The 26507-nt window shown below is 55.8% G+C and overlaps 2 protein-coding genes across 2 annotated transcripts in view; one reads left to right on the top strand and one right to left on the bottom strand.

The window, feature by feature from the left end:
- The window catches only part of NIN (ninein), a 50347-nt gene extending 39983 nt beyond the window's left edge, over nt 1–10364 (bottom strand). Inside the window, exons 1-2 of the mRNA XM_062495445.1 lie at nt 10182–10364; nt 4287–4368 (exon numbers count right to left, since the gene is read on the bottom strand). Of these exons, the coding sequence (XP_062351429.1) occupies nt 4287–4368; nt 10182–10364 (265 nt within the window). The remainder of the gene's footprint in view (nt 1–4286; nt 4369–10181) is intronic.
- An 11060-nt stretch (nt 10365–21424) lies between these two features.
- On the top strand, nt 21425–26167 carry ABHD12B (abhydrolase domain containing 12B). Its single transcript, XM_062495653.1, has 12 exons — nt 21425–21516; nt 22960–23087; nt 23505–23607; nt 23690–23809; nt 24098–24128; nt 24284–24329; nt 24421–24550; nt 24757–24797; nt 24997–25076; nt 25271–25353; nt 25829–25907; nt 26039–26167. The coding sequence occupies exons 1-12, from the start codon at nt 21425–21427 to the stop codon at nt 26165–26167; spliced, it is 1062 nt and encodes a 353-aa protein (XP_062351637.1).
- Nucleotides 26168–26507: the final 340 nt, after the last annotated feature.

The following is a 26507-nucleotide window of genomic DNA, read 5'->3' as shown; positions in this document are numbered from 1 at the left end:
AAAAAGACAAAAATAAAATAGGTTGAACCCTCTCTCCTTCCTACAGCCCTTGGCAAAGTATGGGCTTAGTAAAGCACTCCAGAGCCGGTGCCCAATTAGACACTGGGGTCTGATCTGCCCCTAGGCTGAGGGCAGGAGGAAGAGGCTGAGAGAAGAAGCCTTTCACCTTCCTGCCCACTGCCCAGAGGGTTTGGGGCTCTCAAAGTGCCCCCTGAAATGAAATAACCCCCCCCTAAGTCTGCACATCAAGAGACCTCCCTGATTTCAGTGCCGTGGACAGAAACCAACAATTCCCTCTCTCACTCCCCCCATCTATCCTAGCAGTGAAACATCTCCATGGCTGGAGATTTCCACTTGATTTTCTGCCTTTCTGCACCAGATAAGTCACTTCAAAATCCTGCTCTGCCCTCAGATGGGGAGGGAGGGGGGCTCCCCTTCCCTGGGCCCAGCATCAAAGCCCTGCAGCACAAAAGGGGGTTTAGGACAGGAAGACCCTCATCCCACAATCCCAGCATTTAGAGGAGAAATTAATTTCTCTGCTGCTTAAGATTTGGAAGGAAGGGATGTTCCAACTGCTGGGCAAAGCACATGGCAGCCAGGATCTGCTAAATCCTAATCCCCTGAGGCACCAGGTATGTCTGAACTGCTCCAAGTCCTATTCCATAATTCAGGCTCAGCAGCGGAGGAAGAGAGGAGTCGCGGCAGGGTCACCACAATCCAAAATCAACGGGTTTTGATCAAAAAAAATACTCTGTGGCATCAACCACCCCTGCCTGGACAGTGACACTGCTTTTATCCCTGTGCTGCAGCCACCTGAACAATCCTTCCCCTATAGATGGGGCCCTTCCAAAGGGCATCATCTCCACCAGCCCCTTCTTTTAGAGTTCTGCTGTCTCCAGGAAAAGGGAAAAAAATGAGCAAAGGGGCAAAAAAAAACAAACTCACACGAGAAAGGGGGCAAAAAAAAAAAAATCACAAGGAACGGGATAAAAAAAAAAAACCAACAAAATAAAGCATATGAGCAAGGGGGCAAAAAAACGAGGGAGGAAGGAAGGAAAAAACCCCAAACCCCCTCGTGACCGTAGGGACGATGGCGTCAAACTGCTCTTTAATTTCTCCTGGGTGTTTCTGTAATCCTGCACTCCACCCCAATAATCCCTCCCTAGCCCAGCTTCCACGCACTTTTTACTTGCTATAATGGACAGGGAAAAAGCATTATTATTTGTTTTTGCCCTAATCACCCACACAACTGATTTTTTTCCTTCTTTTCACCACCCTTAAATCTATTTTATTGTCCCCAAGCCCCCCGTCACTGTTGCAGTGACCCATGGACAAAGAACAGCAGTGGCAGCAGCACCCAGCCCGGTCCCACAGGTCTCAAGAGCTAAAAGAGTGATTATTTTAAACCACATTCAAGCATTTTTCTGCTTTTCCTGGAATCTCCCCATCCCTCTTCCCAGCAGAGCCAGGCTTTGCCCAGGCAGCTGATGCTCTGGTTCACAGCTGGGTCTGTGTCCCCACACTGACACCCTCGAGGGGACAGAGCTGATTACAGCAGCTCTGGAACTCTGCCTGCCTTGGTTTCCAGGGCTGCTTCCCAGGCAAAGCGCCTGCAGCACCCTCCTCCCTGCCAGTCTTCCCTTTGCAAAGGGAATTCAGCCTCTTTTCCAAGAAAAGAAGATAATATAGAAGCATATCAGCTGTTCTCTGCAAGGCTGAGCGCTTCTCCCACCTGCCGCGTCCTCCCGAAATGAGGAAACCCCATGGGCTGCTCCTGCAGGATCTGCAGCAGCTTTGGTTCCTTGTTCCCAGCCTCTGGCTCCTGCTGTCACCCCAGAGCCCTGTCACAGAACCACTTTGGGTGAAAGGGACCTCAAAAAACATCTCTTGCCATAGGCATGGACAACTTCCACCATCCCAGGCTGCTCCAAGCTCCATCCAGCCTGACCTTGGACACTTCCAGGGACAGCCACAGCTGCTCTGTGCCAGGGCCTCCCCACTCCCAGCCAGGAATTCCCTCCCAGTATCCCATCCATCCCTGCCCTCTGGCAGTTCAAAGCCATTTCTCCTTATCCTGTCACTCCCTTGTGAATAATCCCTTTCTCTGTTTCTTTTTGGCTCCCTTCAGGTACTGCAAAGGGCTGTAAGGTGTTCCCAAAGCTTCTCTTCTCCAGCCTGAACGACCCCAATTCTCTGAGCCTTTCCTCACAGCAGAGGGGCTGCATCCCTCTGTGCCTCCAACAGCTCCATCCATGTCCTTCCTCTCACCCTCCTTGTGCCAAACCCTGCCCCCTGAGCTGAGAGCATCCACAGGGACAAGGATGTGGCATCCCCTTGGCCGTGTCACACAGACTGTCTGGGGCTGCAGCACAAAGCCACGAGCCCTCCAGTGCTCCCCAGTGACCTTCCCATCACCCAAATCCCTGGATAAAACCATCACAGCCACTTCCTTCCAGAGCAAACTTCCCAGATGCTGCAAACAGCCTGACAATCTCTGCTTCTCCCCACCATCCTCCCCCCTCCAATCCCCCCCCCCCCAATTAAATTTTCATTTAAATGATACGATTTGGAGCTCTTAACTCAATTTTTCCCAAGCCTGGGGCAGGCTGGAACACCAGCATTTCCACACTCCCTGACAGTTTGACACCAACAGCACAAAGCAGCTTGTTCTCCAAATCTCCAGTTTGATCTAAATTAAAAGAAGCAAAGACTTTGGCATTAACCAACCTGTCAAAACACATTAAAAATAAAATGCCTCCCAGGCCTGCCTGGCTCTGGCTCCCTACCTGTGCCCCATGCCCTTTGATTTCCTGCCATTCCTATCCCAGATGACAAGAATGTCCCCAAGGAGGGCTCTCCAGCTTCATTTGTCATTTCCCCTGTGATAACCCCAAATTTAGCTGTTTCTGGAAGATTTATTTACATTTCAATCAAGCTGGAGCTTCTCAGCCATATGATACCCCAATAAATGCAGAATACTGGATTAGTTCTGGCTCACTGGGGTTGCCTCCTGCTCTGTGCCAGCTCCTTCCCCAAGGGGATGGAAGGGTTGCTCCCCCTGAGCACCCACTCACCTGCACTTGGAAATTCCATTAAGAAATGCCAGGTGCAAGAGCTGCCATCACCCCTCTCAAAGCATTAAAGAGCTTTGGAAATGAGAGGTGGAAAACAAAAATAATCCATCAATCACACCTCTGCAGCCCAGTGGTTTTTGCAGCCTATTTAAAGGGGAAACCTGTAATTTTGATGCTTTCTCCAGAGTGGGATGCTCCAGCTGAGATTGATGCTCCAGGAGAGGAAACTTGGAAAATTCCCTCTCCCCTTTTGCTAAGCTGTTTTCTCCTTGGGGGATTTCACTCCCCTGCTGCTCCAAAGACAGGATTAGGGATTTACATACAGGTGTGACACCAGCTGGGGCTGCTGGGGCTGCAGGGGCTCAGCTCTCACCACAGCTCCCAGTCCCTGAGAGGGGGGAAAACATTGAAGCTGAAACCATATTTCCTGCCAAGGAAAGCCTAAAAAGCCACATTTCCAAGGCACACTGAAACACATCAAGGAAATACTGAGGACTCACAGCCTCATCCCTGGAAATATCCCAAGGCCAGGTTGGGACTTGGAACAACCTGGGATAGTGGAAGGTGTCCCTGCCCATGGCAGGGAGTAAAACTAGTCCCTTCCCACTCAAACCATCCTGGAATTCTCTGACCAGCCCCCACCTGGTTTCTCAGGGGCTTCATTTGTTCAGGAGCACCTCTGGAGCAGCCTGACTAGTTTCCTGGAAGAAATACAGACAAGCTTCCTACACCCCACTCATATCAGACAAGGAAACAGAATAGACTTTAAAAACATAAAAATACCAGCCCCAGCTGAGAAAAGCCCTCAGCAGCAGGAGGAAATGAGCCCTTTGACTGCCTGGCCACAACACTCTGTCCCTAAAGCATCCCTGGCCACCAGGAGTGGTGTGGGATGGAGAGACCTGAGCCCACATCACAGCCATGAGACATCCTGAGCATCTGAAGTGTGGTGCAGCTGTCTGCTCCCAGCCACCCTGTGCCTCTCTGGGCATTTAGATCATAGGAATGGGATAGAAATACCCAGTGGCTCTGAAAAGACCTTTGTAACAAGGTACCAAAACAGACCTCAACTCCCTTTTCTCCCAAAATCAGCCTTTTCTGCTTGGATGGCAGCAGCTATAAAGCACTTTCTCTTCTAAGTTCTTCTGTGAGAGCCACCCACAGCTGCTTTGTCAACGAAAATGGATTATTTTGGGTCATTTCAGTATTTACCTGGCTCTTGGAAGTGCTCTTCATTTGACAGGGTTCTGGATAAGATGAGGATAAGTGCTTCTTTAAACTGATCAAACTGGACCTGTGGACAAAAACCAGGAAGAAAAGAGGAAATCAGCTGGTGAAGGGAGCTAAATATGAGGCAAATAATCCAGCAGGAAGATGGGCAGCAGTGGGAATCACTCAGATCACCACCCCTGTGCCAACAGCCTCAGCAAAGAGCACGAAGGAACCCTGGAGAAGTGACAGCAAGGGACATGAAGACACAGCCAGCACCTTTGGGCACGTGGTAAGAATTATTGCTACCACAGAAAAGACCCAAAGCCACAGATTTCATGCATTGGTTGGGTTTTTCCATTGAGCTAGAAGCCAAAATAATGTCCAAAGGAGCAGGGACAATCTCCATCACTTGAGGTGACCTGGCCAGGGTCAGTGGCTCCTACAATGAGACCATTCCTGATCAGGGATGAATACTCCATTGTGGAAATGCTCCACTACCCTAATTAAGCTTCACAAACCACTTCCCAATGTGGATGGCACAAAAATTCCTCCCTTTCCAGGGCAGCCCTGCCCCAGTTCCTGTAATTCTATGAGGGCTGAACTAGGAATACTAAACCTGGGAAAAACAGAGAGATTATCCTGCCACTGAGTGGGTTCTTTTCCTCCTTTTTTTTTTTTTTTATTTCCCATCTGTGCCTTCCTGGAAAGCCTCCTGCCTCCCAGCCAGGAACAGCCACAAAGAGGCTGCAGCATCCTCCCAGTGCTGGGGAATGTCAGCAATTCCAGCCCTGGGGGACATGGACACCCAGGGACAGCTGGAGAAGCTATTTGACATGGGTCAGTGGCAAGACAGAGCTGGCTGCTGCCATCTCTTTTGGCTAAATAAATCTTAGAAGAATTTTTAGCATGGAACAAGAGATTTTGTATTTAAAGAAACCCAGTGAGGCTGCTCTGGCTGGCAGAGGGATTTTCCTGCTGCTGGGGGAGGCACAGGCAGCAAAGCTCAGGTCTGAAGTTCTCCAGCCTGTTTTCTGGGGGTCAAGCAAGCTCAAAAAAAATACCAACAAGCTCCCCAGTAGGGAGGGGACACAGGTGAGCTGTGGAGGTACAGGGGAACACCTCATGCCACCCCTGAGGCTTTAACACATGCATTTTAAACACAATTAAAAAATACGTTCAGCAGAGAAACTCATCAGGAATGCCTTCATCTGAATACTAATTGTTGCCATCCATTTCCAGACACTGGTGTACTTCAAAAAGGACAGTTTACAGAGATAAGAGAATTTCCCCGATTAAAAAAAACCCCAAACTTGACATTTAGACTAAATGAGGACAAATAAAAGATGAGGGTGTTCAAATTACAGGTTCCCTCCCCATGGGTTCCTCTCAGCAAGTGAACTGTGGCACAGACAGAGCCAATCCCTTGGATGGGTGCTGGGGCTGGGTTTGGATGGCACCTCACAGCAGCAAGAAACTGAGATCCACTTTGCATCCCTCATGCAAACACAAGCATTAAATCAATTAAATAAAGTCAAACCATCCGGGCAGGTGTGCAGCACCACTGACATCACCTGCTCTGTGTAATGAGCCCATAACTCGTGCCTGCACTAATGAGGAGGAGGAGGAGGAAGAGCTGAGCCCTTGTTCAACTGCACAAGGACAGATGGCCTTATGGTCACACTGTGATTTTACCATGACCACGACATCCAAAGGAACCTGTGAAGACCAGGCTGTGGAGCAGGATGTGGCCGTCCTCCTGTGCTGCATAGCAGGATTTCAGATGCAAAGCAGCAGCACAGGGACAGGCACAGGGGGTTCCCCAACACCCTCCTCACTCTGGAGGTGAAGTCCCAGCTGGCAGAGGAGGGAGATTTTTCTTCAAGATGGTTCAGAGGTTTTCCTAACACCAGATAACCAGCAGAACCAGTCTGTGGTGCACATTTGACCTTGGATGTGGCGTGTCTGTGTGCAGAGAGTGCTTAGAGAAACACCACTGATAAAATTAGAGCTGGGCTTGAGCACAAAGCCAGGCAAGACAGCCACGGGAAAGCAAAGCCACAAACCATGCAGAAATTGTCCTGCAAGGGTGGGGAGGTCCTGGCACAGGTTCTCCATCCCTGGGAGTGTCCAAGGCCAGGCTGGATAGGGCTTGGAGCAACCTGGGATAGTGGAAGGTGTCCCTGCCTATGAGATGGGCTTTAAGGCCCTTCCAAACCAAATCAGTCTGATTCTACAATTCTGTTTTGGCATGGCTAATTTGTGTGTCTGCTCATGGGGAGTCTCTGAGCAATTTGGGGATGATCCCAACCAGCCAGAAGGCAATGGGGGTTTGGAAGGTGATACACAATGTGCTGTCATGCCCACCCAGGATCAGGGGCAGCACACACATCTCTGGAAACCCCCACTGCACAGCCAGGTCAACTCCCCATCGAGAAGAATTTTCCCAGAACAAGTAAATCAGAGGCAAACAAGACAAATACACCAGCAGAGAGGCACCTCCAGCCCAGCCCAGCCTCCCCACAGCCATCAGGGACCAACCAAAGCTGTGGCTGCTGAGCAACCCCAGCTCCTCTGAGAAATCCTGGCGCCTCTTCCCAGGCAGCTCCCTCTGAAGCTGTGACTGATTAGCACTAGAAAGAGCTGTGTGCCTGTGCCAAGGTACCTGCTGCTCCTCACTGTGTCCCTGCTGTGCCAAGCCCTTGGCACACCTGGGACCAGCAGTGGCTCCTTCCAGCTCCCTGCCCTTCATCTCCAGCACAGCCCCATTCCCAAAGCTCTGTCCCTGCTTGCAAACTCCTTTCTGGCTGCAGAGGGAAATGTCTTATGGGGGAGATGCAGAATCATGGAATATCCTGATTCACAGGGATCATCCAGTGCAGCTCCTGTCCCTGCACAGACACCCAAACATTTCTACCCTGGTCATCCCTGGGAGTGTTGTCCAAACGCCCCCGGAGCTCTGGCAGCCTCAGGGCTGTGCCCATTCCCTGGGAAGTTGTTCCAGTGCCCAGCACCCTCCGGGGGAAAAGCCTTTCCTGAAATCCAGCTTAAACTTCCCCTGGCACAGCTCCAGCTGCTCCTTCAGGTGCTAACAAACCTAACAAACCAATCTTGCAGTAACACCAGAACAGGGCATGGAAAGCCCCACAGTGCACAAGGGGAACGGCGTCACTGCGGGCACAGGGGGAGGGTATTTTTTTGCAAGAGGTCACAGCTGTGGCACTGAAGGGAGCTGAAAGCCCAGGCAGGGTGTCCTTGCTGCAGGCTGTGAATGCAGTGGTGCAGGTGAAACCTGAGCTCCCCATCCCTGCTCAAGGACAGCACCAAGGACAGACACGCACAGGACCCGGAGGTGCCCAACTTCACAGAATCCCAGAAGGCTTCGGCTTGGAAAGGAGATTAAAACTCGTCTCATCCCACTCCCAGCCACGGGCAGGGACACCTTCCACCATCCCAGCTTGCTCCAAGCCCTGTCCAGCCTGGCCTTGGACACATCCAGGGATAGGGACTGACTTCCAGGTTCACCCCCATCCCTGCACATCCCAGACCCAGGAGCACTGTCCCTAAGACACCTCTAGTTTGCTGCTAATTAAAGGGCACAGACAGACAGGCACAGCCACACCCATCCACTCACTCCTGCCACCAAGGACAAGGGGAAACAGGAATCCTGAGAAATCCCAGGAATTGCTGCGAGCATCACCCCTGCACACAATGTGTAAGGAAAACTGTTCTGCAGGGATTTGGCTCTGCCAGGAGTCGGGGCAGGATTTACACCCCCACACAAGACCCCATTAATCCCCAAACCCTCACAGCACTTCCAGCTCCTCTCTGGATGCCAGCTCAGCTCCCAGTCCCTGCCCAGGGCAGGAGATTGGAACAAGGCAATCTTTAGAATCCCCTTCCAACCCAAACCACTCCAGGATTCTATGATCCCAGAGCATTCATCCCGGGAGCAGAGCCCCAGGCACAAAGGCAAGCACAAGTTGCCCCGAGCAGACAAAACCTTCCCCCACTGCCCCCCTCCCTGGTGCCCTTCCATAAATCCCAGCCCCTGGAAGTGCAGGCAGACAAAGGCTGGGACCATCTGCAGCCAGGGGCTGGCAGGGCAGGTGCAACAAGTCTGTGCTCAGGGAGCAGCATGTTTGCTGCTATTCTCCTGATGAAATCCTAGGAAACCCCAAGGATCCCAGGGCCATTAAATCCGCTGCTAACGAGAGGGGAGCAGAGAAAAGAAATAAAGATTGTCCTGAGGTTCGTGTGGCAGGTTTGGAAGGGAGAACCATCCCCAGAGACAAAGTGGGGGAAATGAAATAAAATGGGATGCTTCATGCCCTGCAGGGATGGAGCTCTGGGTTGGGATGGGGTGAGTGGGACAGGGCACTCAGGATGTTTTAATAGGGGGGTTTTGGTGCCCTGACCAGCTGTGACAGACACATCTGTCCTTCCTTTCTCTCCATGCCACAACTGGCAAAGCGAGGTGATAGGAAAAGGGGAAACTGCTTTCTGAACTGAAGGAAAATAGATTTAAATTCAATATTGGGAAGGAATTCTTGGCTGTGAGGGTAGGCAGGCCCTGGCACAGGGTGTCCAGAGAAGCTGTGGCTGCACTAAATCCCTGGAATTTTTCCAGGCCAGGTCGGACAGGGCTTGGAGTACCCTGGGATAGTGGAAGGTGTCCTTGCCCATGGCAGGGGGTTGGAACTGAATGATCTTTAAGGTCCTTACAAACCAAACCATTCCATGATTCTTTGATAAAAGCATCTGAGTGCCAGATGCTCAAGATGACAGAGCAGCGCAGAAAGTCTCTGGTGCTCCAGAAAATGCCACACTGCAACTCTAAAGGTCAACAACCTCTGCCTAGATCCATCCCTGCTCCAGCTCCACACACTGTCAGCAGAAGAGCTGCAGCCCCAGGGCAGGAGACGAAGAGGAGGAAAAAGGAAAAATTCCTTTGTTCATTAAAGGAATTATTTTGTTTGTGAAAACTGCAGTTTGATCGGATACTGGAGTCAGTATGGCTGCTTGTCCGTTGAAAGCACTGGCTGCCCTGTCCCACATTTTTCTGATTTTAATGAGCAATGATGGGATTTCAGGGTGATTTCCAGGGAAGGATCTAATGCACTCCGAGCACAGCGTGCTGGGAAAGATGTAATGCAGAACACAAGGGCAGCCACTCTGAATGTAGAGATCCCCCCAAGGGCAAGCAGCTTCTGCTCAGTGCCCTGGCATTTAACTCCATAGAGGTACAACTTAAAAATGGCTTTTGGAAGCCACCAACACCAGGTAATGTGACAAAGGTGGCTCAGGCAGTGACTGCCTGAGCAGGACAATATTCTCTACCTTAGAGAAACACGTGTGATTGCACATGGCCCCACCAGTCTAACTACAGCTTAAGCCAGCGTAAATCACAGGCTCAAGCCCTGGATTTAGGTCCTTGTCCCATCCTAAGTAGCTCAGAGTTTGTGCAAGCACCTGGTGAGCTGGTCTGGGGAGGTGACCCAGGCCAGCAGCACCAGGAACCAGTGCCAGGGGCACAGGTGGAATGTGAGCCAAATGCCAGCACAAGGACAGCCAGGACCTGGCACTTGCTCTAGCCTTGGACAGTGGGGAAGCACACCAGTGCACAAGGCTCAGCCTGAAGTGGTGGTTCCTGAGTTTCAGAGCACCTCCAGTCAGGGCAGAAAGAGCAGTTTCCTTCTCTGTTATCACCAATTCTGCTCTTAGAATTGCCCTGTGCCCCACCCTGCTGAAGACCAGACCCCACGAGTCCTACAGCACCAGAGCCTCAGGAATGTTGGACATACACAAATTACAGCCATCAATCTCTTCCCAAGACCATTCCATGCATGCAGGTACTGCCTGGTTCCCCAGCCCCCCCCCATCTCCCCAGATCCTTACCCTGCCTAGGAGGTTTCCTTGGAGCAGGGTCTGCTGCAGTGCCGGGGCCACCTCCTCCAGGTGCAGCATGTGGCAGAGGTCAGTGAGCTCCTCCTGCCCCAGGGACCCCGTGCCTGTGCTGTCAAAGCTGTCAAAGAGCTCCTTGAGGCGAGCTTCATACTGGTCCTGCTCAGCTTCATCCATCCCATAGCCTGCCACGCTCACCTGTGGGAAAAGACAGGGCGGGTGACCATTGGTGGCATGGGACAGCAAAAAACCCCAAGGGCTGGCACGGGAGCTGCCCACGAGGCTCTTTGGGGCCGTGTTTGGTTGCATTAAGTGCTCCACCACTGCTCCAGCCTCTCCCATCCCACTGGGGGAAGAAGTCACAGAGCAGAAAGACCGAGGGGAAAAAGCCAGCAGAGCCAAACCCTCGGGAGGGGAGAGGCCAGGTGGCTGGGCCCGCCCCATGTGGCATGTCCCTGTCCCTATGTGCCACCCCACACTGACTCCAGGAGCAGCTTGTTTGGCTCAGCTGAGGTGCTGCAGGGGAAAATTGTTCCCTTGAGCTCCACGGATCCCCAGGTGTTGCAGGCGATGCTTTGGTGAGAAGATAAACAAGCCAACAACAGCTCAGCAGCTGGAGGGAGCAAAGTGTGGGGCTCTGCACCAGGAGGAGAGGGCAGGAGACCCCAACCCAAACCCTGCAGGGCAGCCACCCCCTCCCCAAGCACACAGAGCACAACACACACCCCTGCACCAAAGCTGGGATCATGGAATGCTTCAGGTTGGGAAGAAACTCCAAGATCAAGCCCAGCTGCCAAGCACTCCCTCAGGTATTTCAGGTCAAACCCTGGCTGAAAGCAGAGAAGGGTTTGACAGGCAGCAAACCCAGAGCAGAGCTGGCCCCAGAGCGGGGACAGCCAAAAGATTCCTGGTGTCCTGCACCAGGCACACAAAGCCCAGAGGCAGTTTGCCTCTGGCCTTCATCTTCCCCTCCAAGCCAAGTTTTCACCCTTCTCATGCATTGCTAACAGAGGATCACAGCCCCAGGAGCTCTTCTGGCAGGGGAGTAGAGGGAAATTTCCCGTCTGAAATGAAGGATTTGCCTGGATCTGTTTGTTCAGTCTGGCCCAGGGCTCCCGGCTGGCTTTGGGGGACAGCAGTGTCACCACAGCGCCTTGGTGTGGATGTGCCACCACCCTGGGGACACAACAGGCACTGTCACCATCCTTGGGTGACAACAGGCACCGCAGGGACCCGGTGTGCCAGGGACCCAACTGGGCATCCCAGGATGCTTGGCCAGCCTCATCCACGGCCCCACAGCAGCCAGCCACGGGAATTCTGTTTTTGTGACTGCTGCAGGCTGTGTCAGCCACATTTCCCAAAACAGGGGGTCCTACCCAAACCCCCTCCCCACCCAGCCCTGCCATGGAGCAGTCCCCTCTGCTCCTCATAGGGTTTCTGTGGCTGCCTGTGTCACCAGCAGCACTCCTGGACATCCCAGATCAAGCAGAGCTGCTCCAGTTCCACACCTCTGCCCAGCACAGCTCAACAGCCACAAAGTCTCCAGGGCAGGCACTGCAGCAGCCGTGTCCTTGATTTCACTGGCTGCAGGAGCAGATGCCAAAGCACAGCATCCTCTGGATCCCACATCTGCTGAGGGATGCAGGGCTGGTGCCAGGCAGCACACAGAGCCCATGGGACAGGGCCAGCCCAGCCAGGCTGTCCTTCCTCCCACTCTGCCACAGACAAGGATGGCCAGGGACACTCCAGGGAACACACATAATCCCTCCACCTGAGCCTCACACCCTCCCTATCCCATTTTCCCCCCTCAAATCCCTCTTGAGCTGATTTCTCATGGCACCCAAGCCCAAGGAGGGCACAGACACATTCGACCTGGGGCACAGGGGAGGAGGCAGCACCCAAAAACTCAGGTGCCTGCAAGCAGGAGGAAGGCAACAAACTTGTTCCCATTCCCACCTGTACCCACAAGGCTTGACAGTGGCTGGGTCCTGGTGTCAGGGAGCCCTGGCTGCACATTCCAGCAGCCCCAAAATGCACAGCCAAGCCTCCAGCAAAGATGACTCCAACCCACAGAGCTTCCCAAGCATTTTTGAACCTCTTATCTTCAGGGTCAGCCACCTCCTGCCCCCCCAGAGATGTCTCCAGCACCTGACCCTACTGCTACACTGCCAGAACCAGTTTCCCCAGTCAGTACAGAGAGCTAAATGCCACCTCCCAATATACCCCCGAGCATCCCTGCTGCTGGAGCACCGGGATCACCCCTCTCAATGTCACAACAGCAGAGATCCCAAAAGCTCACCTTGGGCAAGTCCAGTATTGCAGACCCCATAAAACCAGCAGGAAAACCACAGTCTCTAAAGGAAAAGAGGATCAGGTGCATGGGCCACACCTGCCCTACAGCCCAGGTGAGATTTTGGCACCATGGCAGCCTCACACATCAAGAGCTTAGAGGGGAAACCTGGGGAAGGGATTTCCTGCTTCCCAGAACAGAAAGCAGCAGGAATGAGCAGCTAGGGCCAAGGCTGGTTACCTACCTGCAGTCAGTGGGTGCAGGGAGCTGCCAGCAGCCCGGAGATCCTGCAATCCTGCACAACCTCCATCTTAGGCAGGCGGCTCCGGCACGCAGCCGGCTGCGCAAGGTGACCCAAGATGCCTCCTCCCGCCTCAATTATTCAACAGCGCTTCCACACTGGGGGGAAAAAACCACCCAAGCCTCCTACCTGAGGAGATGGAGACTGCCTGGCATCACCCAGCAGTCAGAATAATGAGGTCAGCATCATCAGAGCCCCGGTGTGCGCAGCCACCTCCGGCACCCGTGACGGGGGACGAAGGGGGGACAGGCACCAGAGGCACACAAAGCACGAATTAAAGGCCAGCCTTTCATCTCTGCTCCAGATGGGCCAGCAGCTGAGATGCAGGAGCGTGGCTGGGATAATAGGGGCAGGCAGGCAGCAGCTGAGAGGGGGCTCCCTGGTCCCCCCCCGAGGAGAAGAGGGGCCGGTCCCTGCACAGGGCATCACTTTGTTCAGATTTATTGCTGGCCTTCTGTGGTGTTTCAAGTCCCCCAGAATGACCAGACAGCGCTGAAAAGTGCAGATTTAGGAGAGTCAGCACCACATTATTCCTTATTTCTGTTCTCCTTATTACCAGCCTGGGGAAGCAAAACGTTCCAGGATGATGAGAAGAGGAAGTTTTCACCGGCATTTCTTTCCTGCCTTTAAATCCACCCCCTCCTGAGAGCCAGATAACCTTCACAGCACACAATGTAGGGGCCTGATAGGAGTAAATTCCCAGCTAAATTTAACTCAAACAATATAGGCTTAAACAGTAATTACAGCTTCGCATATTAAGTGCCTGGAATCAATATCAACTTTAGCCTGGAGCTAATGAAGACACAGATTACCTGGTCAGTCAATGGCATCAGCAAGGAAAAACACCACAATTAGCACAATTACCTTTTTTTGGGTTTGTGTTTTTTTTTTTTTTTTGAGTTTTTTTTTTTTTGCGGGGGGTGGTTTGTATACAGTATGAATTATAGAATCCCAAAATTCCTCAAATTGGAAGGGACCTTAAAGGCCACTTCATGCCACCCCCCAGCCATGGGCAGGGGCACCTTCCACCAGACCAATACAAAATCACATTTGCTGCTGAACAAGAGGGAGATTTTGGGGATGCTCCGCATCACTAATCAAGGCTATGGGTACCTTGCCCTTATCCCAACCTGCCCTCCATGAAAGTCATCAGCTCCAAGGGATAGTGAGGAAAACAGGAAAACATTGTTTTTGCTGCTACTTTTGATTGCCTCCACTCAAACGAGGGCCTGGTAATTAGCAGTAATTACCCAGCAGGGCAGCATCCTGTGGCCACCTCCAAAACACAAGCACCTGTGTACTCCGTGGGATGTCACTGCTCTGGAGTGTCCCCCCTGGGCTGGAGAGCATGGCCACACTCGGGCACTTTAAAGCAACTTTCCCTTCCCACTGCACTTGTGACAACCGGGGTGATGTGAACACAGCTGGCAAAACCCACCAGGACCCCAGTCTATAATGCTGGGGTTTATAGGAGATGCCCAGCAGCCACCAAAACCAGACTGTGGAGCTCCTGCTGGAAAGCCAGAGCTGAGGTTGTCTCACGCTCATTATCTCCTTCCCCTAATGAACCATCTCATCCATCACAGCAGCTCTGCTGGATCACAGAATTCCCTGAGCTGGAAGGGACCCACAGGGATCATCCAGCGCAGCTCCTGGCCCTGCACAGACACCCCAACAATCCCACCCTGGGAGCGTGTTCCAAACACTCCTGGAGCTCTGGCACCTTTGGGAATGTCACCATTCCCTGGGGAGAGCCTGGGCAGTGCCCAGCACCCTCTGGGGGAAGAACCTTTCCTGAAATCCAACCTAAACCCCTATGGGCACAGCTCCAGCAATTCCCTGGGTCCTGTCACTTGTCACCAAAGAACTCAGTGCCCTGTCCCTGTGTCCACCCCAAAATCTCCACACCGTGTCGGGGCCATTTCCAGCTCAGCCCACCCCGCAACACCCCAGCAGCCTCACAAAGGGTCACACCGAGAAACCAAAGGGAAAAAAGAAAACCCAAAAGGACAATGAAACACCTAAATATCAGTAAATCACTGGACAGCACGCCCAGCTCTCCAAGGGTCACCACCAGAGCCAGCCTTACAGCTGGCGGTTCCTCCTCCCCATTGACCACGCTCATAATTTTCCCTTTGCACCTCAATGCCACCTCTCCCAGCGCACCCCAAAAACACCCACAGACCCTCCAAAGTTGGCAGAGAGCAGCGATTCTGTTAACCAAGCTCCGCTCCAGATTAGCAAAGCAGCGACGGCATATAAAAGCACTATAAATTTATGTAAAGAGCTTCAAAAGCAGCGCAGCGGTTTGAATATTCACGCCAGCCCGGTATTTGCATTGTAATAGGGCTTTTCACTCCCAGCCTTCTCTCCGTAAGGAAAAACAAAGCGCCCATCTGGTTTGATTTTGTAAATCGGGCTGGAGTCTCTCTGCAGTAACGCGGGGAGCCCCGGGTGCGATAAAGCCCAAGGTGGAAGCACAAAGCTGATTATCGGAGAAGTAAACAAAGCGAGCCGGTAATTTATCCTCGCGAGCCGGGAAATGAGGGATTCGGTAATTCCCGCGGAGCTCAGACCTGCGCCGGCTCCGATAAACCCGGGCTCTGCTGAATCACGGCGATAACGCGACCAGCGCCTTCCCTCCGCTCCCTCCTGGGGAGGAAGATGAGCTGCATACACCCAAAACCGTCCCCCACCCACCCAGCAAAATCCCAGCACTGCATCCTCCTAGGCTGTGGATTTTGGCTTTCCTGGCTGCCAGCCTCGGCTCCATCCCTACAGGGATGCTCCAAGGGAGACGGGCCCACGGTTGGTGACCAGACAGCAGATGCTGTCTGCCACCCTGGTGACAGCGAGAGCTTTGCCGATGACAAAACAACTGCTGCTTTTAATTCCTCCAGACGCAGCCGGCTGCTTCCAGGGCTCAGCCCGGGGAGAGCGGTCCAGAACCCGCTCCCAGCATTTGGAGCATCCCTCCGGGAGCAGGGACGCACGCTGGGATGGGGTGTCCTTAGCAGGAGGACGAGGGGCACCCGGTACCTGCCACCTCAAGGTACCGTGGGCGGACCTCGGGGGGGTTTTTGGCGTGGCACCCACTCACACACACCCCTGAAATCGCCACGCGATTCCTTATCCCCACCATCCCCCTCCGCCAGCACCCCCCCCACTTCCAGCATCCCCCCCTCCTCTCCAGCACCACATTCCTCCAGCATTCCCTCTTTCCCTCCAGCATTCCCTCTTTCCCCAGGCACCCACCTCGCCGCTGCGCCCCTTCCCCGCCGGCCCGTCCCGGTGCCCCGCACACGCGGCCGGCCCCGCCGGGCAGGGACGGGAAGGGAAGGGAAGGGAAGGGGCGGGCAGCGCCCGGCACCGCCCGCGGAGGAGGGACCGGGGCGGGCAGCGCTCCTCCCGCCCCCGGGGCTCGGTGATACCGCTAACCGTCCCCCCTTTCCCTTCCTTTTCCCCGCAGCCACCCCCGCGCCCGTCCCGCTCTCACCGCTGCCGGTGCCCGCGGGCGCGGCGGGGCTGGCGGAGCGCTCGGAGCGTTGCGGGGTCGGGGGAGGCGCCGCGTTCAAATGCGGCCGCGTTTATTGGGCCGAGGCTCGGGGGCGGCCCCGGGGGTGCGGGACGGCCCCGGGGCGGGAGGAGCGGCGGCCTTTGTGCGGCACCGCCCGGGAACGCCCCCCGGTACAAGGGACGGCTCTGGGGGTCTGTCGGGATGTCCCGCGCCCGTGGGGCACCAACGTGTCCCCGCTGTTCCGCACCCGCGTGGCAACACGCCGGCTCCCCGCTGTTATGTCCCCTAGGGTGGCATCACCTCAACTTCCCGTTGTCCTGCACCTCAGGACAGTATGAACCTCGGTCCTCAATGTCCTGGTCTCCCGGGTGGCATCACGTCGGTTCCCCTCATCCTGCACCCCAGGGGGCATCATCCCATCTCCCTGCTATCCTGCACCCCCGGGTGGTGTCAGCCTAGCTCTCCGCTGTCCTGTCCCCCAGAGTGGCACCACCATGGTCCTCACTGTCCCCACCTTAAAGTGGCATCACCCGACCCTTCAATGTCCCGTCCCCCCAAACGGCATCATCACAGTTCCTGTCATCGCACACCCCAAGGTGGCATCACCCCGGCTCCCTACTGTCCCATTGCCCAGGGTGCTATCACCTCAGTTCCCATCATTCTGCACCCCACGGGGACATCACCCCAGCTCCCCATTGTCCTGTCCCCCAGGGTGGCATCACCTTGATGCTTCTCATCATCCCACAAGTGGACACCATTCTGAGTCCTTGCTGTCCTATACCCCAGGGTGGCTTCACCCCGGCTCCACACTGTCCTGCACCCCAGGGGACATGGCCCTGCAGCTCCTCATGTCCCAAAAAAACAATGGCACGTCACCTGGGCTGTCCCACACCTGAAGGTTACAACAACACATCGTTGTCCCCCGCCCTGGGGACACGGTACCGCAGCTCCCTGCCGTCCCTGGGCCTGGGGGACAACATCCCGAGTCTCCTTGTGTCACCGTGACAAGGACGGCTGCAGTGCCCGTGGCATCCACCCCTTCCAGCACCCCAGTCCCGCTGATGGCTCTGCACTGTCCCACCCGTGCCCCTCTCTCCCTTTGGGTGGGGTCACAAAACCAGGGACCCCTTTTGCCCCAGGAGCCATCCCTGGGGCGGTGACACACGGTGACACACGAGCAGCCACAGAGCTCCAACCCTCGTTTAAAGCTCGGCAGTCCCGGTTGGAAGCCCGAGCCATCGCCCGCCCACGATCCTGCTCAGCGCCGGCCGAGCTGCGGGAAGCCGGCGGCCCCCAGGGCTTGTGGATTCCCTGGTGGCTAGCAAGGGGTTCCACCCACTCTGCAACCCTCTCTCGAGCAATTGCATGAGATTATTTTGTGGCTTTTTTTTTTTTTTTTGTGAAAATGCCAGGGCGAGATGACTTTTTAGCCTTCTTCCCTTTTTCAAGGTTGACTCTGCTCTACGGGTTCAAGAAATTCCGTGGGGAGGAGCGAGGGGAACACAAAATCCTCGCACGGGGGGGTTGCATAAACCTCACTCGGATCGTAAACCAGGCTTAAAAACCCCACGAGATCACACAGCGGAGCCGGGTGGGTTTGCCACCACACAAGGACATCTGGGAGGTGAGCGGTAACGGCGTAAAGAGCTTCAAAAGTTATGTAATCAAATATTGTAATAAAATATTTAGGGGTAGCTCCGCTGCACATCACCTGGCACGTCACTGCCACCTGCCCCAGGGCCAGCGCTGTGGCTGGGGGGCACGGCACAGTGTCCCCAGCACCCAGCCAAGCCCTGTCCAGGGATGTGGCCGTGTCCCTGCGGTGACAGAAGCAAGGCAAGGTGACTCCGAAGGGAAGGGGCCCTTGGCGAGAGGTTTTGCCGGACAGATGTCAGCAGCCCTGGCTTTGTGCCGGCCAAGTGCTTTTTGTCTCGGTTTTTAACATTTGCCATTTTTCTCCGCCGCTTTCTTCTGCTCTGACACTTGCTGAGGGTTTTTTTCTCCCTTTCTTTCCTTTCTCCCTCTCTTTCCACATTTGCTTTTCCATCCCCGGTTCAAACACTTTTTCTCTGCGTATTATGCTGAAGTTGGAACCATCTGGTGCTTTGTTTTGTTTGCGAGCCCGGCGAGTGCCAGGACCTTTATCCCCCTCACCCTCCTCCTCCTCGCCGGTGCCTCGCTAATCCAAGCGACAGCCCCGAAAAATCCCCCCCGTGTCCCCAAACAAAGCACACGCGTGCAGGGGTGGGCGATGGGGACAGGCAGCACGCTCGGTGTCCCCATGTCCCCATCCCACAGGGATGTGCATCCCCCGCCTCAGCAGCGCTGGTGATCATCCCAGTGCAAATTCCCGACTCATTTTTAGGACCAGCTGTTAGCAGAGGCATCCTGATTTTATTTCCCCCTCGTTTTCCCATAGGAGAAAAGCATGTTTCTAGGGAGCCACGGAGCCCTGCCAGACACGGAGCCCGCTATTTTTGGAGCCCCTTTTCCAGTGAGCAGCTGCGCTCCAGGATTTCATTTGCAGCGAGCTCGGAGAAAGGAAACCTCGGCTTACGCCATCACAAAAAAAAAAAAAAATAAAAAATATATATAAATTTAAAATAAATTTAAAAAATCGGGACACTTGGGAACCACCGGGATTGTTGGACATCAGCCGCCGATGGATGCAGGGGGCTGGCAGAGAGCCACCCAAAATCGGGGTCAGGGGCTGCAGTGGGTGACCCCTGTGCGAGGCCGCGGGTGCAGAAACACCCTCCCGGCTTGGCTCTGGCTGCTCCGTCACGCTTTCCTTCCCATTTTCCCTCAACAATGGGGTGCTTTGTTCTGGGGAGAGGAAAAGTCCGGCTGCGGCACGGGGAGCTAGGAGCTGCTCCTGCATTCCTGGGCTCTTTCCAGCTGTGCAGTGCTGGGCACAGGAATCCCTCACCCAGGCCGGGACAGGGGGCAAAGGGTCATAAAACAGCCCCCCCAAAAAAAACAGAAAAAAAAATAGCCATGAAATTATCAGCAAAACATTAAGGGAAAAAGGCAAAGAGGCTTTTGGAAAAAAAAAAAAAAAAACAGCTGGAGGGAACCTCCCCATCTCCCAGCTGGTGCCGGGAGAAGTTTGGAATGACATAAGCCCAAACTTTGCTATTTTTCTCACGGAACAAAGGCGAGCCCTGCTATCCGCAGTGGTATCGCGGCTCGCTGCTGCCATCCCACGTCCAGCTCCCACCGCACAATCCCGGTCCCAGAGCCGCCTCCCGGGCCTGATTCCCTTGCAGGATTTTCCCTTCAGCCCAGGAAACCCTCGAGTTTTCCGCGTTTGCTTAGCTGGCTCCTTACGGCAAGAAATATTGCGGTGGTTTTTACGTCCCGGTGAGCTCTCTGCGCTTCCCTAGCTCCGTGCCAGCCCATTCCAGCCCTCAGGAGCGCCAGACCCCTCTGGCACCTTGCCCATCCCTGCGGGCATCAAACTGGACTTGCTGGGGATCACCTCTCCCATCATCTCCGTGAGAATTCACAAACTGGACTTGCTGGGGATCACCTCTCCCATCATCTCCGTGAGAATTCACAAACTGGACTTGCTGGGGATCACCTCTCCCATCATCTCCGTGAGAATTCACAAACTGGACTTGCTGGGGATCACCTCTCCCATCATCTCCGTGAGAATTCAGTGCCAAGCTGCAGCCCCAGTACTCACTGGGAATGGGGAAATACTGGGGGTGGAAGGGAAAAACTCTTTCCTGTGAAACCAGCTGGGTGTGTTGGTCATTTCCCCCGTTCTCCTGGCCCTGTAGCATGGGAAGAGCAGCTCTGGGCTGGCTTGTGCCACCTTATTGCAACAGCTGCTGGTGGGGAACACGCAGACACCAGCTCACAGCTCCGGTTTGGCTGGGCCTGTTTGGATTTGGATTTGCATTTTGCTGGTGAGGTAGAGTTAGATTAGATATTGGGAAAGAATTGTTCCCTGTGAGGGTAGTGATGCCCTGGCACAGGGTGCCCAGAGAAGCTGTGGCTGTCCCTGGATCCCTGGAAGTGCCCAAGGCCAGGTTGGACATGCAGTAATAATGGAAGGTGTCCCTGCCCATGGAATGGGATGGGCTTCAAGGCCCCTTTAACCCAAACCATTCAGGGATTCCATGATTCCAACCCAGGAAAAGCAGCACAGGTGTTACTTTGTATGAATAAAAGCAGCTCCGGATGCCAGCCTGGGTGGCTGCTCCTCTGGGAAAAGCTTTGTCCCCAGATGTCCTGCAGCTGACTTATGGGGGTCCCTGCTGTGGACCCCGCTGACAGGTGAGGTGATGAAAGGGATGGCCCTTCCAACAGCACATCCTCCTGCACCTGGCAGGCTTTCACAGGGAATTCCACTCAAACAGGGATAACCCTTTCCCGGTGGGAAGTTTCATCCTGAAAAGGTCCAGCTGACTCATCCTGACAGAGCTGCAGGTGGGAGGCTCAGCTGACAGGGGAGGTTTCCACCCTTCCTGCTGAATCCTAGGGACACCAGCTATAGTGCTAAACATTTTTAAAAACTATTTTTACTTTTTAACCTGGAAGCTTTCCCTCTGTGCTCCTTACCCATGGAAAGGCTGTTTTCCCTGGTGTGTCACCTTATTGCTGGCCCCATGCTCCTCCCGGCCTCTTCTGGGGGACACAGCATGGCAGATTTTTTGGGGTCCCCTCTAAACCCACCCAGCCTTGGGTCACAGGGGGCTGCAGATCTGGGGTCCCTGGGGGACAGAGGGCTACAGATCTCCTGGGGGACAGGGGACTGCCACCCTGATGGTGTCCCCCTAGACGTGGCCAGCCCTGGGGGACAAGGGGATGCAGCCCTGCCAGAGACCCCCGGGGACCCACCCGGCTCTGGGGGACAGGGGCTGGGGGTGGCCCTGTCCTTGTCCCCTGGCACGGGCGGTAACACCGCAGGTGGCCCTGTCCTTGTCCCCGTCCCTGTCCTTGTCCCCGTCCCTGTCCCCGAGGAGCGGATGGGCGTGTCAGGGGCGTGACCGATGGGCGTGACTTGGTGACAAGCGACACGCGGTCAATACCTGGGCGTGTCCCCGTGGCGTGGGCGTGGCCTGTGACGTGGGCGTGTCCCCCGTGGCGTGGGCGTGGCCTGGTGACACGGGCGCGCAGCCATGCGGCGTCGCGGCGGGGACAGCGACAGCGGCGACAGAAGCGGCGACATTGGCCAGGGGAAGGGCAGGCCCGGCGCGACCCGGCAGGGACGGTGAGTACTCGCCACCGTGGGGACATCACCGTGGGGACATGGCCGTGCTGCCTGCCCCGAGCCGCGTCCCCCGTGCCGTGGCCGTGCTGCCTTGCTGGGGCTGTCACCCCGTGCCCGTGTGTCCCCACGCCGTGTCCTGGTCGCCCTGCCGGGGCCGTGACCCCGTGTCTGTCCCCCCGTGCCACCCTGTCACTGGTGCGAGCCCATCCTGTGGCCGTGTCCCCGTGTCACCCTGCCGCACGATCCTACCCTGTGGCCGTGTCCCACCGCGATGCCCTGCTGTGGCTTGTCACCATGCTGTCCCGTTTGGCCACCGTGCCAGCTGTCGGAGGTGCCCTGGGTGGGCCTGTCCCGGTCGGGAGGGGTCGGTGCTCACCTGCACCAGGTGTTGTGCAAGGCGGGGCTGAGCCGCTCTTGAGCGGACCGAGAGCAGCACCTGACAATTCCCCGCAGCCTCTCCAGGGCATTCCTGGCCCGTTCCATCGCTGCCCGTGTGCGGCGGGGCTGCTCAGACCCATGTCCTGGGGGATAACTGGGATTTGAGGAGCTGCCCGTGCCTCCAGCCCAGCTCCTGCCGCCCTACACCATCCCAGGAAAGGTGTCTGTTCCCTGAGGCTGGTGCCATCATACCCTGGCACCTCTTGTGCAGTCCTTTCTTAGGGCCTTGCAGCATTCCCAGGGCAGGGAATGGACCTGGTGCTTTCTGCAGATGGGGAGGCTGATGCTGATCTTGCTCATGTGCTGGCAGGAACTGAGCTGTGCCTGGCTGCCATCACAAACCTCTGCCCTAAATCCCCCCCGTGCCCAGACCAATTTCCCCATCACCATTAGCCCACGAGGGATGTTGATGCTGGGAAAGCTGCAGCTCTTGGCTTTCCTTTCCCACCTGGGGGCTGGGGCTGTGTCTTGCTGCTGCAGAGAGCAGCTGGATGTGGCCCCCAGCCCTTCAGAGCAGGGCACTGTTGGAGGTTGGCACTGGGGGACATCACCCCCAAGCCCCTTTCCCACTTTCCTCCTTGTCCCTGGAGTATTGCAGAAGCTTTAATGCCAGGCTTGGGACCACATCTGCGGCTGTGGCAGCCAGGACTCAGGGAGTTGTCACAATTGCTCCTTATTGCAGGTTTGACTTGCAGCTCCCAACCCTGGCACGTTCCCTGCCCTTCCTGCCTCCAGGCGTCCGTGGGAGGGCGTGGGAGACCGAATCAGGCCTTCTGTCACCCTGTGTCACCGTGGGGCTGCTCCCCACCTTGACTCCGTCCCCAAAATCCAAACACAACGTCGGTGTGGGGACCCAGTCCCCACTCCCAGAGGGATTTGGATCAGCTTGAAGGAATGAGCTGTATCCAACCCTCGTGGCTGCAATTGGGAAAGGGGAGCCTGCTCTGCTGCACCCCAAATCCTTTGGGATGGGAAGGGATGTGCTAACCAGTGCCTCCCTTGCAGGGCCCATCGCTCCTGGCTCCCAGGGCTGCGCACCCTGCTCCTGGCCCCGCTCCTCACCTACGCCTCCGTGCCCTTCCTCGTCCGCCTCTTCCCCAGCGTGCTCACCAAATTTGTCTACCTGAACTTCCGTGAGTATCCCAACCGGGAGGACCCGCACAGGGATTCAGCTGGCTGCTGCAGACCCCACGAAACACTCATGGTGGGACCATGCCAGACCAGGGTGGCACGGGGACAGCGCTCACCCGATTCCTGCTGTGCCGTGGGCTTGCAAAGGAGGCACAGAGAGATCTTTGCCCGTGTTTTGCAAGCTCTAATAACGTGGTGCTGCCGACCCTGTTTCCTGCCTGCAGTCACAACACGCCCAGGCACGCTCAGCATCAGCTGGGCTGGAAATTCGGGTGGGAGGAGGTGGCAGAGGGCTGAGCTCGCCTGCCTCAGCACGGCCCTTGATAATTTAAAACAAACAACACACTAATTTAGAAAGAATTGCGTAAAAAGCAACTGGGTAGGAGGATTCTGGATGATGGCTGTGATTTCTCCATCAGTGGCCTTCCCTTTCTTCGTGGACTTTCGGCGGCCAGAGCTGCTGGTGAACAACACCATCAGCCTGTACCTCACCACCGAGCCGGGTGTCACAGTTGGCATCTGGTGAGCAGGATGTCCCCAGCGTTCCCTGTGGGACAGCAGTGTCCTGCTGCAGCCCCCCGGGGTAATCCCACTGTCCCCCCAGGCACACGGTGCCGGGCAGCAGAGGGGCCGAGGCGCAGGGCAAGGACCAGAGCTGGTACGAGGAGGCTCTTGCTGATGCTCACCCTGTGATCATCTACCTGCACGGCAATGGGGGCACCAGGTGAGTTCCTGAGCTGCTGCTGCAGGGTCAGGGCCAGGACAGGATGGCTGCTCTGCGGTGAAAAGCAGCAAACTCAGTGCTGCAAGGTTGGGCTGCTGCTGTGGTCTCTGAGCTCAGCAGTCAAGGAGAATCACTGTGAAAAAGAGGGAAAAGTCAAAATCCACCCACCCCACAGCATCCAGCTCTTCCCTCCTGGGATAAGGTCACCCTGGTTCCTCACCTGCACTGGTGCTGGAGGGGAGGGTCCCTTGGGATCTCCCTGAGTTCTAATCCTGTTTTCCCCATCAGGGCCGCGAGTCACCGCGTCCAGTTCTTGAAGGTAAGTGGTGGCCTGTGGGGACACTGGGACCTGCTGGGAGAGAGGCTCCTGCTGGCTCTAGGGACCTCAGAGAGAGCCTGTGCAGGGTGAACAGGCCATGCTGGGGGTCCTGGGGTGAACCCCCACCAGGACATAACTCAGTGCTGCTCTGACAGACAATGGGGGCTGCTGACTTCCACATCCTGGCTCTCGACTACAGAGGTAAAGTTGTCCCCCTGCCTCTTGGTGGGTGATCCCCCCTCTTGGGGCCTGTCCCCACTGGGGTTGTGATACTGAGCTGTGTCCCCCACAGGCTATGGCGACTCCACTGGACACCCCTCAGAGAGTGGCTTCACCACAGATGTCCTGGCACTCTATGACTGGGTGAAAGCACGGAGTGGGAACAGCAGTATCCTCTTCTGGGGACATTCCTTAGGGACAGGGTAGGTGCAGGGGGTGGGCTGGGGGCACACCCTGCGCCCTGTGACACTGCTGCCAGATTGGTGCCACCTGGGAATGGACCAAGGGCTTGGAGCAGCTCCTTGGTAGAGGCCCCTGCAAAGCCAAACGCAGCCAGTGAGGGGAATCTGAGGGAGCTGAGCATCCCCTGCTTTGCTGCTCCCCCTCACTGTCCCCTCTCCTGTCACAGGGTTGCCACCAACGCAGCGAGGAAGCTGCAGGAGGAGCGAGGTAAGGGCCAGCATGGATGGGCTGTCCCCATGCAGTGTCACCCTGAGACTCTGCACTGCTCTGATTTTGGGTGATGAGGAGTCCTCCCTATCCTCCCTTCTGGGAAGGGAACATCTTGGTCCTACTGGGAGGGGAGTGTGGCAGCAGCATGGCCGGGGGACAGCCCCTCAAAGCCATGCCCACCTCACTCTGCTCTCAGGGGTCCAGGTTGATGCCGTGGTGCTGGAGTCTCCCTACACCAGCATCCGAGAGGCGGCTGCCAACATCCCCATCACCAAGGTGAGTCTGGGGGCTCTGCCTCTGGGCTCCCCCAGCAGGGACGGGAGGGGACTCGACCTCTGGGGTCCCCAGCTGGGGACAGGCTCTGCCTCTGGGGTCCCCCAGCAGTATCGGCCCCAGCTTCCTGGGTCTCCCCCACCCTCACAGTTGAATCCAAGCTGTGGCTTAGCATTCCCAAACTCTCTCCCTGCCAGATCTACCGGCAGTTCCCAGGTTTTGAGTACCTCATCCTGGACTCCATGGCTCGGGCAGGAATGTTCTTCCGCAGTGATGAGAAGTGAGTTCCTGGTGGGAAGGGGCACACAGAGCTGTGGGAATGATGCCAGGATCACCTGGCCGAGGAGAAGTGTGACCCCATTGAAATTCCTGCACTCCTGTGTTTACTCAGCTTGCTCATACTTCAGAAGTGACTTTTTATTTATGTAATGTCAGGCATCAGTTTGATCATTGGGCAAAGTCCACAAGCCACCATCCTTTTTTTGGCGCTCCTGTTCCTTGTAGCACACAGAGCCTGCCCAAATTCTATTTGATTTATAGGTGCTTTTGACACCTGCTGACCCTGTAACTGGGGGTTAAGGTGATTAGGGTGCTGCTGTACCAGGGCAAACAGCACAGGCGTCACCCAGGTGGGCATGAGGAGGGCTCTGAGGGGGGGCTCAGGGTGCTGTGGGAATTTTAACAGGGATTGGGGAGGCTCCTGAGGGTCTGTTGGCTCCAGGGAGAGTCCTCAGGGCTGTGTTTGCTGCCCACAGTGTGAAGGTGCTGGACTGTCCCCTCCTCATCCTGCATGCAGAAGATGATGGAGTCCTCCCTCCAGAGCTGGGACGCAAGGTGGGCACCTGCTACCTGGGCTCTGAGCCTGGCTCTGGTGGGTTGAAGTGGCCAGAGAGGGGATGGCCACGCACCAGGAGGGGTCTGGGGTCCCCTGCTCGTGCAGTAACCACGCTCCCACCCCGTGGCAGCTCTACGAGACAGCACACAAAGCCTACAGGGACAAATCCAAAGTGAAGTTCATTACCTTTCCTGAAAAGCTGGGCTTGGGCCACGACTATATCTCCTTCAACCCAGAGCTGCCTGCACTGGTGAAGTAAGTGCTGCTCCATAGAAATGGGGTGGGGGCACAGGATGGGCCTTGGCCTCCCCTTCCACTGGTGCCTCCTCTCCTGCTGCAAGCTCAGAGCTGCCTGCCCCCTGCTCCTTCCCCTCCCCACAGTGTTTGCTGGCATCACTTTCTAAACTTCAGTCGTTCCCCACTGCCCTGAGTCTGTCCTTGGCCTGGGTGGCTCTGGGGGGGGGTGGCTCTGGGGGGGGGGTGGCTCTGGGGACGCCAGCTCCTCTTTGTCCTGGGTGCAGAGATGCTCCAAGCCCAGCTCAGCCCTGCGTGCTGGGATCACAAATCAGGCTCTGACGCAGCACAGGAGGGTCGGTGAC

The sequence above is a fragment of the Cinclus cinclus genome, chromosome 6 (genome assembly GCF_963662255.1).
Source record: "Cinclus cinclus chromosome 6, bCinCin1.1, whole genome shotgun sequence".
In the NCBI taxonomy this organism is placed as follows: domain Eukaryota; kingdom Metazoa; phylum Chordata; class Aves; order Passeriformes; family Cinclidae; genus Cinclus; species Cinclus cinclus.
The sequence above is the reverse complement of the archived record's forward strand: the minus strand, read 5'-3'. Positions and strand labels throughout refer to the sequence as shown.

What these genes read in the sequence shown, in the direction of transcription:
- ABHD12B (XM_062495653.1), top strand. Translation starts at nt 21,425, where the DNA reads ATGCGGCGTCGCGGCGGGGACAGCGACAGCGGCGACAGAAGCGGCGAC. An exon ending in GGTGTCACAGTTGGCATCTG is followed by an intron (nt 23,608 to 23,689) that starts GTGAGCAGGATG and finishes CTGTCCCCCCAG; the next exon opens with GCACACGGTGCCGGGCAGCA. An exon ending in CCAACATCCCCATCACCAAG is followed by an intron (nt 25,077 to 25,270) that starts GTGAGTCTGGGG and finishes TCTCCCTGCCAG; the next exon opens with ATCTACCGGCAGTTCCCAGG.